General features: G+C 42.8%; 1 protein-coding gene across 1 annotated transcript in view; it reads left to right on the forward strand.

The window, feature by feature from the left end:
• LOC137634905 (medium-chain acyl-CoA ligase ACSF2, mitochondrial-like) overlaps positions 1-13,180 on the forward strand; it is a 97,982-nt gene that overhangs the window by 33,899 nt on the left and 50,903 nt on the right. The window contains exons 9-10 of the mRNA XM_068367452.1: positions 5,867-6,035; positions 7,027-7,134. Coding sequence (XP_068223553.1) covers positions 5,867-6,035; positions 7,027-7,134 — 277 coding nt within the window. The remainder of the gene's footprint in view (positions 1-5,866; positions 6,036-7,026; positions 7,135-13,180) is intronic.

Consider the following 13,180-nt stretch of genomic DNA (forward strand, 5'->3'; position numbering starts at 1 on the left):
CTTGGAATTATCGTACCCCCCAGACTGACAACATCCTGGTCCAGACAGATCGGGCCTGCCCTTTAGGAAATAATACTGTTACCTTCGGTACCTTGTCTAACCTAACCAAGGCAATCTCTTTCAATCGAACGAATCCGTTGAACGGGAATTCTAGTACCTGGGAGTAAATTCTAGGTCCCCCAGAGGGAGGACGTCTATGCCATCCAGATTTATGGTACCATCTATATATGAAACATGTAAGGCAAATCTCTATGCGTTGTTTTTATCGAAGGAGGTTACTTCGATATGCCTGGGGCTGTAGGGGGAAACTTCTGAGTTCCTGAACGGATCCGACTCACTACCATACTTTTGAGCTCCGTCATAGCCCCTTGGTTTTCCCTAGAATGTGTTGCTTTTAGCAGTCACGGTTTATGCAGGGTAACATGAATATCAGGATCCATTAAGGGTCCTAGGTCGGTGACATAGGTAATTGCAAAGCTGAAGGCTCAAAATTCATCCCCACCTACCTGCCCGTCCATGGGGTCGTCGTCCAACCTTAGAGAGGACACTCTGAGGAGATAGGGACCTCTAGATGGAGCATTTCTTCCCAACCTTGATAACCAAGGGCGGAGAGCCTCTCTTGCAGGCCAGAGAGATTCATCATCATCCTGACGGGAACCATGTAGGCGAACCTTCTGTAAAAGAAAGGGGACATAAGTCTGGATGTTCCTTGAACTTTGGTTAGTGATCCTATTCACAGGCTGGGATCAGCTGTATAACTCATAAAAATCAATTTTAAAGAAAAATCATTTAATGTACTATCTTTTGGGGTATAGTTCGACACTTGTATTCATGAAATGTGACACTGTTGGCGCATCCGCCACAGGTTGGCCACCCCTGACTCAGACGTTCAGAACCGGGTCTAACATTATTTACTGGCTATTAGTATTCTATTGATTCATCTGTTCACTGACCAGAGTTTCAAGGAACAGTAGATAGCCTCTCATGGCATGGTTAGTCTCGACCCGGCCCTTCATTAGAAGGGGCCAACGTTTGGTTCCCAGTACTGAGTGGAAACTTATTTCTATTTGAACACTATGTTGTATGGATATTTATTCATATTTAGGCATAGTTAGAATTGAATATGCATAAATATAGGCATAATCAATTTATTTCTATTTGAACACGATGTTGTATGAATATTTATTCATATTTAGGTATAGTTAGAATTGAATATGCACAAATATAAGCACAATCAATTTATTTCTATTTGAACACTATGTTGTATGGATATTTATTCATATTTAGGCATAGTTAGAATTGAAAATGCATAAATATAGGCATAATCAATTTATTTCTATTTGAACACGATGTTGTATGGATATTTATCCATATTTATACCTAGTTAGAATTAAATATATGCATAAATATAGGCATAGTTATGTTCATATATTTTTATTTGGACTTTCAAGAATAACTAATGAATATTACCAACGCAAATTCAAAGTGTCATTAAAGTAAGTACAGTTTACTTTGTATTCATGTTAAATCCTTTCCTTTACAGCAAAAACAAGAGATTGGCCACCCGTGGTTTGAGTGATCTCTGTCTGTACCGGAGCTCCGGTAACAATCCCCGGTACAAAGGTCCGTCATAGTGACAACGTGAACACCAGAGGAAAACTAATATTAACCTCAATGCTGATCGCCTGTACGATATCCGGTTAAGCCGGAGATTCGATGAAAAGGATCGTAATAACGATATTGTGATTATTCATGAAAAAGGGTTCATACCCTGATTCTGATCGTCTGATTGATCTCTGTTTGTAACGGAGAACTAGTGACAAAGGTCCGTCATCGTGAAAACGTGATCCTCAGCGGTACGATAACATTCTCTAATACTGAATGTTTGTGTTATCTCCAGTGAAGCCGGAGATTCGATGAAAAAGGGACCGTAATAATGAAACTGTGAAGTCTTCATCGGTATCACATTGTTAACTCCGGTTCTGGTCGTCTGCTTGATCTCTGTTTGTACCGGAGATCCGGTAGCAAAGGCCCGTCACCGTGATATCGTGACCGTTCCCGGTACGATAACATTAACCTCAATGAATGATTGTGTTATCTCCCGTGAAGCCGGCCGTAACGGTGTAATTATGATCAAACATGACAAAGGTTCGTGTGTAAAAGGCTTCAGCCGGAGTCCGAGTGCCGGATTTCACCGTTGCACTCCAAAAATCTGCTCCTGAACGTTAACTAGTTCTCACCCAATGAGTATCCATATAGCGGAGCATAACTCAAGGCGGAGCTAAGCATAACTCACGGAGCTAAGGGTGTCGGTATAAAACGACCCCAATTAATGACTCATACACTAACGTACCTATTAATAGTGTTAGCTATATTAACAGTAACCACATCAATAAAAACGTTTATAATATTAAACGTACTATCATCAACTCTGATACTAAGAGGAGGCCTGAATAACTCGTGATCGTATAAAAACGGAGAACGGGAAATTCACCTCTCTTACTCGAGCTAACAAAGAAAACGAGAGAAGGGATAACTCATATCTGTAGAACAGGGAACGAGCAGTCTCTGTTTTCGCTCTCAAGGTTACATAATAAAAAAAAAAACTAACATCACACAATAAAACAAGAACATTAATAAAATTGATTGCTTTTCTTAGTAATAACCAAGAACGAAGAATAACGACAACGTAACAAATAAACATGGATATAGTCTAAATCGAAGCCTCTGAGGCGAGTACAAACTAACAGACTAAATCGCTAAACTTTAATTCGCTATTCTTTAAATCGCTATTCTTCGTAGGTCCAAATTGGACTTGCAAGCAAATAAATACCATAGTAAAAATTAATGATAACACTAAAAGGCCATAAAACGTAAGTGATATAACCTAGATGACAGAGTACCAGATGGGCAAAATTAACTAGAATATTTACCGAAGCGAACATAACACAAAATGGCTGCCGATACCTCGGCCGGACAATCGCTTCCAAAACTAAAAACCACCATATTGGAAACAGAACAAATGCCCAGTACTGTCAAAAGCTGCCAAAACAAACTATGGTACTTAACATTGGTAAGGGTGAAGTATCAACGTCAGTCATGTTGAATTAACGACAATCACTTCGAAAAACACTGGGCAAAAAACTTATCAACTTTGCGGTCAAGTCCAAAACAGAAGGATGACCTGGTGAGCACGAGTGGTAGGTGTCGGTAGGGTATCCCAACTGTATTCTCTAGGGCCTGTCACGGCCCTCCCCCTTTGATGAAGGGATTATCTAAATGGAAGACAGCCTGTGAATAGTGTTTTACAAACGCCCTTTTTAGATATACGACACCAACAAGGTGCTCGCGCGAGGGTTGTAACCTCTGCATTCCATGCTTTTAATTTTCTCTGGTATATTTGGAAGATTTATATCAGAAAAAGTACAAAGAAGGACTTTTTCGCCGGACGTCACAGGTCGACCCAGAAAAGTAGTTTTGAGAAAAAAATGTTTTGAATATTTTTTCCTACTTACCTTCTCTGATAAAGCTTTTAGGTGATAGCTACTGAGCTCCTGGTCCCTATCTTACTAAATATATATTATCTCTTCTTATGATATGGTAAAATTAATGATAGAAGCTTATGAGGGGGTTTCATAGTATCCTTATGCTCACAAACAAATTACTTCACTACGTGTGTTTCTTCAGAACACTCCATCATTTGTGTGAAAGTTTTTCATTGACTTTGAAATAAGCTCATGCTTAATAGAACCCCTCTTCTTCGGCATGATTGAAGTAGTAAAAATAAAAAAAATAATGAAGTAACCAAAACTGCATGAATAACAATGGTGATCAGAAAAACTCAATGTAATAATAACTGCACAAGAACGTTTCAGGCTCTAAATTTTGAGGCAAAGGTTGGTTACTGATTGTACCACATGTATCTTGCATACCTTGTTATTGTTGCCCATCATATCATACAGAAAACCAAAAAATATGAATATTAACATGAATATTGAAGAAATTTTCACATAGCAGCGATGTCAGTGGTTGCTATGACCAAGATAAGGAAATTCTGGGTGCATATGCGTGAACAAAATCACATATTTACCCTAAAATGAAACTTCTAAATGACAATCTTCCATTTGGCAATGGGACAGACCTTTTACAGTATGAAAATTAAGAAATCAGAAAATGGCTGTGACCAAATATGGCCATTTTCCAGACCGTCAATACCCTTAAGGAGAAACCTGTCAGTGGGCCAACTGTTGAAGGCTGCGAGTCAGGAAAAGGCAGACCACCTTCATTGCCTTTTATTTGACGCCTTTGTGCTTGGACCTGTGGTGGTTGCGCAAGTAGTTGTGTAACCAGCACAGCTCCCACATGGGACAAGGATGTTTCTTATCTGTTGTAATGTGTAGACGTAAGTCTGGAATGGACAGTAATAAGACTTTCTTCTCCATTCTTCTGTTTCCCCTCTTGTGAACCAAGCAATCAAAACTTTACATGCTGGATTGAACCTGATGCTGGTAGGTAACATTTCAGAGGTCCATTCTTTAGGATTAAAGAAGTATTCTCCCAACCCCACTTAATGAGGGGGATGATGAATTTTATATGAACAAATTGATCATCATACAAGGTATATATTTCCAACTGACATCACTTTTGGGGGAAGCATTTGAATAGTTTGATAGGGTACTGTACATACTTGCATGTACAGGACAGGCCTTATCAGACTTTCATCCTTATGAAAGTCCGCTAGGAGGTTGCTGGGTTACTGGTTTACTTCTGAGGACATTTAGCAGTGATCACCTCCAGGGAAGAAAATGAACCACCCAGTTAGGTCCTAAGAAGACTTCCAACCCACCAAGCAGTGAATCTCCCTAATTAAAAGGAGAGGGTTTGCTGCGCAGGAACAAATGATTTTCTTTTAAAGTAATTTGTATTTTTCCTAGCCATACAAACCTGAATCCTTTAATTCAACTTTCCTCATCAACCACCCCTCTCTTTCCTGGTCCGAAAGGTCAAAAGTAAGGGCTCTCTGGTCGGATATGGGAAGGGCTCCTCACCCCGCACCCTCATCAACTGGATATCTTCTTGTTATCCAACTTTTAACAATTGTCTCCAACCCGTGGTGAAACAAACCCCCTAATTAAAGGACTCAGGTTTGTATGGTTGAGAAAAATACAAATTACTTAAAGGTTTTGTGATATTTCAACTAGCCCATACAGTACTGCTCCCATTCACGCTCTTGTGTTTTACCTTTACTGTACTTGAATTGTTGTTCATCACTCTAAGATAGCATGTACTATTTCATCCTAGGTGTAATGCCTGATTATTGAGTTGCAGTACCAATAAAAAAAAACCCTTTATGTGTGACAGATCGCGAACTGTATCATTGCAATTTTCTGATCTGTTGGTGCAGGAGTGGCGGTTTTCCAATCCCCAGGTTAGGATCTAGGTACTGTATCTGTTACAGGGAGGTCATCTCAGAATTTTTTTCTCACACTTAAATTTTCCTACACTGTTCAAGGTTATATAAAGCAAACATTTGGTACTCTTTCTAGCAATTGAAGATCTTTCTATCTAAAAAAAAAAGGTATATTGTAGAGTATTTCTTTTGTTTTTATTTTGTAGTTCTGTATCTTTAAAATAACATGTTCTAAAGAGAGGCCCTAAATCTACCACTTTTATGATAGTGTCTCAAATTATATTGCTTGGATGTGGAATAGATCCAGTTAAGATATGCAATAATATGAAAATTCTATTACTGAAAACTGAACTTATTAACACCTTTCTTGTTACAGATAAATATATTACTAGGCTAACATTCAATTAACTTGTGCAGATATTTCTTGCTCTGAAATTAATAATGTTATTGTTTCAGACTTACTTCCTGCTATGGCACTCCCACAATGTTTGTTGATATCCTGAATGCTCAGAGAGGTGCCCAAAGAAATATGAGCAGTTTGTCAACTGGAATCATGTCTGGCGCTCCTTGCCCTCAAGAATTAGTTCTAGCTTTGATAAATGAAATGAACATGAAAGATATCTTGGTAAGTATATATAATAGACAAGTGTTTTCCCCTTCATTTCAGTAAATGATTTTAGGTATATTAAGATCTGATGAGCAGGATTAAGCTTCTTGAAAAATACATTTTATAAGTACTCTACAGTAATTGAAAAAAAAAAATAAAGGTTTAAAGGTGGCCCATGAACGGCAGAGGTAAGGGACATGACAGTGCCTTAGAGACTGACCATATATATATCACATATAATCAGTGCCCAAGCCCCCTCTCCATCAAACTAGGACCAGGGGGGCCAGTGCAATAGCTGCTGATGACTTTGTAGGTAGACCTGTAGGCTCTTCCTCACATCCCTAGCCGACAAGGATGCTGAGGTTCCAGATACTACTAGAAACTATCGAGCTTCAGCGGGCCTCTCCTGTCTATTAGATTGTCAGGCAGGGACATTTCCAGTAGGCTACCACAACCCTTAATGGGAATTTAAATGGGTAAAATTATATTCAAATGTTCATTAAAACAATAGACCCTGTAGAATATGACAACAATGTTGCAGATGATCATAAAGATATAAAATTTACTAGATGTACTGTAAATTGAAATGCAGTACAGTAGTCTGCAATTCCTTTTCCATACTCACTTGTAACCCCATTTGCCCATAATCACACACTTTTGATTGCCAGTCAGAATACATCCTTGTCTGCAATGAGTAGAGAAGTACAAATTCCATACTAAGCGCAAATCAAAGATCGATCTCTGGATGGGAGCAAATAAATACCTCAGAGTGGTAAGCTGATTGGTTTATTTTATGATGTATTGATATTAACTTCAAATGTGTTTGTATAGGCTAGATATTATTAGGCCATGATTTTGGGTTAACCTAACATAGGGTGGTTACTCGTTTATATTCACATATGTTATCGATACCCCTTTGGAAATATTAGTGCAAATATGGGATCGATCACTCTACTGTATTTCTCTATAGTATTATGAAATGTAACCTAATGGATTTTATCATTTACAGGTAATGTATGGGATGACAGAGACTAGTCCAGTCACTTTTCAGTGTTACCCAACTGATCCAGTATCTGTTCGCTCATCAACTATTGGATACCCTTGCGATCACACTGAGGTTATTAAAATTTTTTTTTTGTTTATTTTAAATTTAAAAGATTGAACCCAAAAATCTCAGGTTTTAGGTTTACTTGAAATCATCAAAATTAGTTTCTGGGCTCAATCCCTGTGCCGCGCAGTGAAATGCTCCTTAAGCACCATTTCAAAGGAATATAACTGCTAATATTACCAGAGAAAAAATGTAAAGGAATGCTAGGTTGAACTAGCTCGCTCACCTAATGGTGTCGGTATAGACTGGGGCGAAATACCAGAGGTCTCGTACCATTTAGACTTCTCCTCTTCGAAATCCCCCAATAGTGAGGTGCCGTTCAACCTCCCCTGCCTCGCAGACCAGTACTACTAACTCAACCCACGCTTGCCCATCACTCCTTTCAAGCACCTGTTTGATATAAGTCCAAGTTTTTTATTTCGTGTGTTTCATTGGATTTATCATCAACTTTCTCTCGATGGCCGATTCCCAAGATACCCCATCGAAGTTAAGTACCTTATCCATGAGTTTTTAACGAGATTGGGCAGTGTCATCTTTGTTTTTATTATTGAGAAGTGTTTATATATGAGCGGCGTCCCCGTTCTTTCTTTCGCCTCTGCCCTTTGTCTCGTTAGTTCGTCCGTCTTTTATATTCGTTCGATCCTTTAGGAGTTTTTTCCTTATATTCATTTAGTACACCAACTTTATGCTTTCATATAGCAATATTCATTTAGTACACCGACTTTATGCTTTCATATAGCATTTATTTTATGTTATCCTATGATATCGGTGTTAGCGTTTCATCCGGAGTAGGTTATGTTGGTATGCCTGCATTCGTGCATGTTGGTGGATAGCGTCAACATTGAGATTGTTTCGCTAGTTCTAGGAGCTTTATATTTCGACCATCTCACTTATTATTAGTAAAACCTTTTGTTTTATTACGCTCCACCTAGTTTTACGTTTGGTTCGAGTGGGACTCTCGCGTATTTTGTTGTTTTTACTGTTCGATCTACCGCTTCAGTAACTAGGTTGGTACCCCTGCTTTCCATCTCCTGATGGCGTCATGCTCCTCCCCTTTTTACTCGCCCGAGTCCCTCTCTCGCCATATTTTTTCTGCATGCCTAACCTTACTTACGTGATTTCGCTTTTAATTCATTAATTATTTTTATGTATTTGTGCATTGATATTATATTTATTGCTTACTCCGTTATGATCATATTTTTGGGATTTTCATGTCATGATTAGGGGATCTCCAGTTGGTAGCCCTGTCTACCACTGCGCACTGGCGATTTCCCTGTACCATTACACCCCCCCCCCCCAACAAGTTGGGGAGGTTATTCCATCCCCCCCCCTTCAGTGTACACCCTTCCTCTCACTCGATGGTTGTTGGTTATGATTTACGGGTCAAGTATGCTTGTACCTCAGTCTTCCATCAACGTTCCGACATATTGAGGACTGAGTATACCAACGGGGTATGACTTAGTCTCATTCATTCATACCGGGCGGTTTCGTCTCCCCCCTCCCGTCGCCATCGGTCGGGGAGGGGGAAGGCCGGGACCACCGGGGACTATCACACGTGATTAGTCGGTATAACTGCATCTTGGTGTAACCTTGCTTTTAACTACGGTTGTTAGAATGAGCACTTATATTAGGAGTGTCCTCCCCTACGGTACCTCATGCTATTATCGTCCGTATAGGACTTATTATATCCCATATCATTATTTTATATTCTACATGAATCATTACCTTTGTCCCGGTACCTCAGGTAAGGTAGGGGGGTTCCACTGGCTCCCCCCGCGCTCTCCCGTTGTACCCTCCCGTCATACCCTCCCGTCATCAGACATCGGAGCCGCCGAGCTCTTAACTACATGATCGGTTGACACTGACACGGTTTTGATTAATATCCTCCCTCCGGGAGCCCTATTCATTACAGACATTAGTTTTAGATCATAATTGGCGTTTTCTATTTATGTACTTTAAGGATGTATCTTGGGTACTTTAAGTTTACTTTAAGTTACTTTAAGTTTACTTTAAGTTTACTTACCAACCCTGTTCCCCGGCCACGGGGGCCCCGGAACTAGTTATGATTATATATTAATCACTGTTTTTTGCATCCTTTTTCATACCCGGCTCTGCCGGATTGCTATTGGAATAGTCTCAGTTCTCTGCATGTTTAGTCTAAGGCTATACATTTATTTTATTAACTGGCAGGTCCCGGACCCTCCGGGACCCCTTATAGAGAAACTAGTAGATGCTCATGGACTATTCCTTTTACAGGTGGTCCGTTGCCGGATGACAGCCTGCGCGGCCGTCCTTCACCAGCCTTGCGGCCATGCTGTCTGTCGGTCCCACGCGGACTGTGGGATCCAGATGGACGATATTGTGGTATGGCACCCTGACAACTGCCTTATCTGTTATGACCTTATCTCCACCCTCGCTTCAGATTCGGTGAGCCTCTTTCAGTCATTTTGTATTTACTTCCCTTCACTGGGCGACATCAATATGATAGATAATCATTGACTTCTGTTATGAATCTTCGGGTTCATTTATCATTTTGTCCTCGGGTTTGCTAACCTTATCCCCGTTCTTTCAGAGTTCCCAGGCGGTTCAAACTTCAGCAAGAGCCACTTTGAAATTGTGGGTAGGCGGCTTCGCCCGTAACGTAAAGGCCAGGAAGCCCTACGTCCTCTCAGAAGATTATTGTAGACTTATCTACCCGAACGCAAAATCTTCAGCAGCAGTGCCTAGGCAAGTGGCGGCTCCTATAATTGCTGACATTGCGGAAATCGTAGAACTCAATCTCGTCCAGGATACAGACATCCCTGACGACCCGGACCCCATTGAAGACAATGTTACGGCTCTGACCTTAGACATAGAGCCCATGGTTTTTGACGAACCTGACACAGGTAAGGTTGTAAGTGAGGCAGGTGGGTCTGGCGCTAAGACCTCTCTTCTTAGCCCCTCTGTTTCTCCAACTTCTAATAATTTTTCCTTTCTTGGTTTTGAAGGGAACCACGAATCCTCCCCAAGATCGCTCTCGGTTCCTGCCAAGGTCAAATCTCAGAAAAGACCTTTAGTGAGGACTCGTCAGAATCCTACACTACCTGGATCATCGAAGCCCAAGAAGGCTCCCCTCCCCGGAGCTCCTAGTGACTCGACTAGCACTGCCCCTATGTCTCAGGACCCGGGAGTGCAGTCATCCCCCTTAATTACTACAACCAACCTCGACCCGGAGGCCCTCACGAATATGTTGTCGAGGGTCGTTACAGAGCAGATTAGTTCTATACTTTCTGCCGTCACCAGAAGACTAGATAACCTGGAAAGTGGACTGCCTCAACAACAGCAGTTCCTCATCCCGGACGCCTCAAAACTTCCACCCTTCACGAAGAACAACCCGTGGAAAATGGCGCTCCACTGTCCTTTCACGGACGGAATGTTGACCATCGAGGGTTTTGGGACCAGGCCCATTGAAGATTTTGAGTTCTTCCCTCCCGGTCTTCAATTTCCTTTCCCCGGCTTCGCCCGGCTTACGGAAGAGGCTCTTGTCCGACTAGATAAGGTCCCTAAAGAGACCGTTATCTTTCCGAAGGAACAGGCTCAGTCTGTTTGGGTTCGAACCTTAAATGAGTGGGGTTGTACAAACACCATGCTGACCCCCCACAAGAGTACTTACACCATGTTTCTTGTGGACGAACAGACCCCCACTCCTTGCGTCACCAAAATGGTTGAATTAGCCCTTCAGGCAGTGACCGAAGATAAGCCTTTGCCACAACTCCGGGAGACAGATCCTACATCTCTGCTGTTCCCATCAGATAATGAATGTTGGCTTAACATTCAATCGACATTCACTTCTGGTAAGCTATCCGCGGACTGTGCATCGACGCAATTCAGTGAACGCCTCCCAAGACTACCTGAAACCTTAATCCGACTCGAGTTCGAGTCCCGGTCTAGGTTTAGCCGGAGCCTCAACATCTCGACTATGCGGAGATGTTTTCTCTTACTTATGACGAGGAACACTCTTTTAAAGTTATGACTAAAGCCACCCTGCAATCTTTGTTAGCAGACTGCTACGACTTCTTGGTGGCCAAAAGACGTTGCCGTAAGCATGTCTTATCTGAAGCCACTATCCGCCATGAGCCAAATAAGCTCATTAAAGCCTCTGCTTGGGGTCCGGACCTTTTCCCGGAGGACATGGTCAACTCGGTATTGAGCGAAGCTGCCAGAGTGAACCAGAGCCTCAAAGTCCGTTGGGGTCTCACTCCCAAACGGAAGTTCGAACAATCGAGCATTCACTCCCGGGGCAGAAAAAGGCTACGCCCTTATAGCTCTACCCAATTCCGCCAACCTATTCAAGTAGTCCAGTCGGCCCCGGTCTCTCAGGGCATCCAACCCTCCACCTCCAAGTCTCAGCCCCAAGTGAAGTATGTCCTCGTCCCTGAAAACCAAGTGGCTTCGAACTCGTTTACCTCTCCTGTTTATAACCCGGTCTATGAGTCCCGGTTTTCCTCCCAAGGATACCAACGAGGCAGGGGCCCCGGTTCGAGGGGTTCTTTTCAGAACAGAAGCAAAGGGAGATATTTCTCCCGTGGAAAAGGGTCACGTGGTGGCCGAGGCGGTAAAACCTCCAACTACTGACGGTCTTCAGGTAGGAGGGAGACTTTATGTGTTCCGGAGTCGCTGGAAATTCAGTCCTTGGGCCTTCAGCATAATCTCCAAGGGCCTGGGGTGGAGTTGGATAGAAGGGCCTCCTCCACCGAACAGATTCCATCAACCCTCGACACCGGACCTACTTTTGTTTACCCAAGATCTTCTTCGCAAGAACGCGATCAAGGAAACGAAATATCTGAAGTTTCAAGGTCGCTTATTCAGCGTTCCGAAGAAAGACTCCGACAGCCGAAGGGTCATCCTCGATCTGTCTCGACTAAACTTGTCCATTCAATGCGACAGGTTTCACATGCTTACCGTCTCGCAGGTGCGAACCTTGCTTCCCCGTGGGGCCGTCACCACCTCCATCGATCTTACCGATGCTTACTATCACGTTCCAATAGCGAGACACTTCCGCCCATTCCTAGGATTCAGACTGGACGACAAGGCTTACACGTTCAAAGTGATGCCTTTCGGGCTCAACATCGCGCCCAGAATCTTCACGAAACTGGCGGAATCGGTCATTCAGGAACTCCGATCCCACGGAATCCAAGTCGTCGCATACCTGGACGATTGGCTAATCTGGTCAGACAACGTCGAGGATTGTCTCAAGGCAACAAACAAGGTGATCCAATATCTTCAGTTTCTGGGATTCCAGATAAACTTCGGAAAGTCTCGTCTGACACCAAAGACCAAATTTCAGTGGCTGGGATTACGGTGGGACCTACGTTCTCACACTCTATGTCTCCCCAGGTCCAAGAGGATAGAGATTGCGAAAAATACCAAACGCTTTCTCGGGGAAAAGGTAACTTCCAGAAGGAACCAGGAGAGGATTCTAGGGTCCCTACAATTCGCTTCAGTGACAGACCTCCTTCTGAAAGCGAAACTGAAAGACATCAACCGAGTTTGGCGCTCCAGAGCGAACACCAAACGTCGGGACAAGAAGACACGCCTTCCTCCCATTCTTCGGAAGAGGCTTCTCCCATGGACAACCGCCAAGAGCCTATCAAAATCGGTTCCGTTGCAGTACCCCCCTCCAAGGATAGTCATCCACACGGATGCCTCCCTATCAGGTTGGGGAGGCTACTCCCAACACAGGAAAGTTCAGGGCCTTTGGTCCACAATGTTCCAGCAATTTCACATAAACGTCCTGGAGGCCATGGCTGTCTTACTAACCTTGAAACGTCTTTCCCCGGCCAAGAAACAACATCTGAGGATAGTCCTCGACAACGAAGTCATAGTCCGTTGTCTAAACAGAGGGGGCTCCAAGTCAGGTCCCATCAATCACGTGATGGTGGCAATCTTCTCCCTGGCAGCCTCAAACCAATGGCACCTATCCGCCGTTCATCTGGCTGGAGTTCGGAACGTTGTGGCAGACGCACTCTCCAGGACGGTACCGTTGGAGTCAGAATGGTCACTAGATCGCAAATCC

This window comes from Palaemon carinicauda, chromosome 45 (genome assembly GCF_036898095.1).
Source record: "Palaemon carinicauda isolate YSFRI2023 chromosome 45, ASM3689809v2, whole genome shotgun sequence".
NCBI classification, from domain to species: domain Eukaryota; kingdom Metazoa; phylum Arthropoda; class Malacostraca; order Decapoda; family Palaemonidae; genus Palaemon; species Palaemon carinicauda.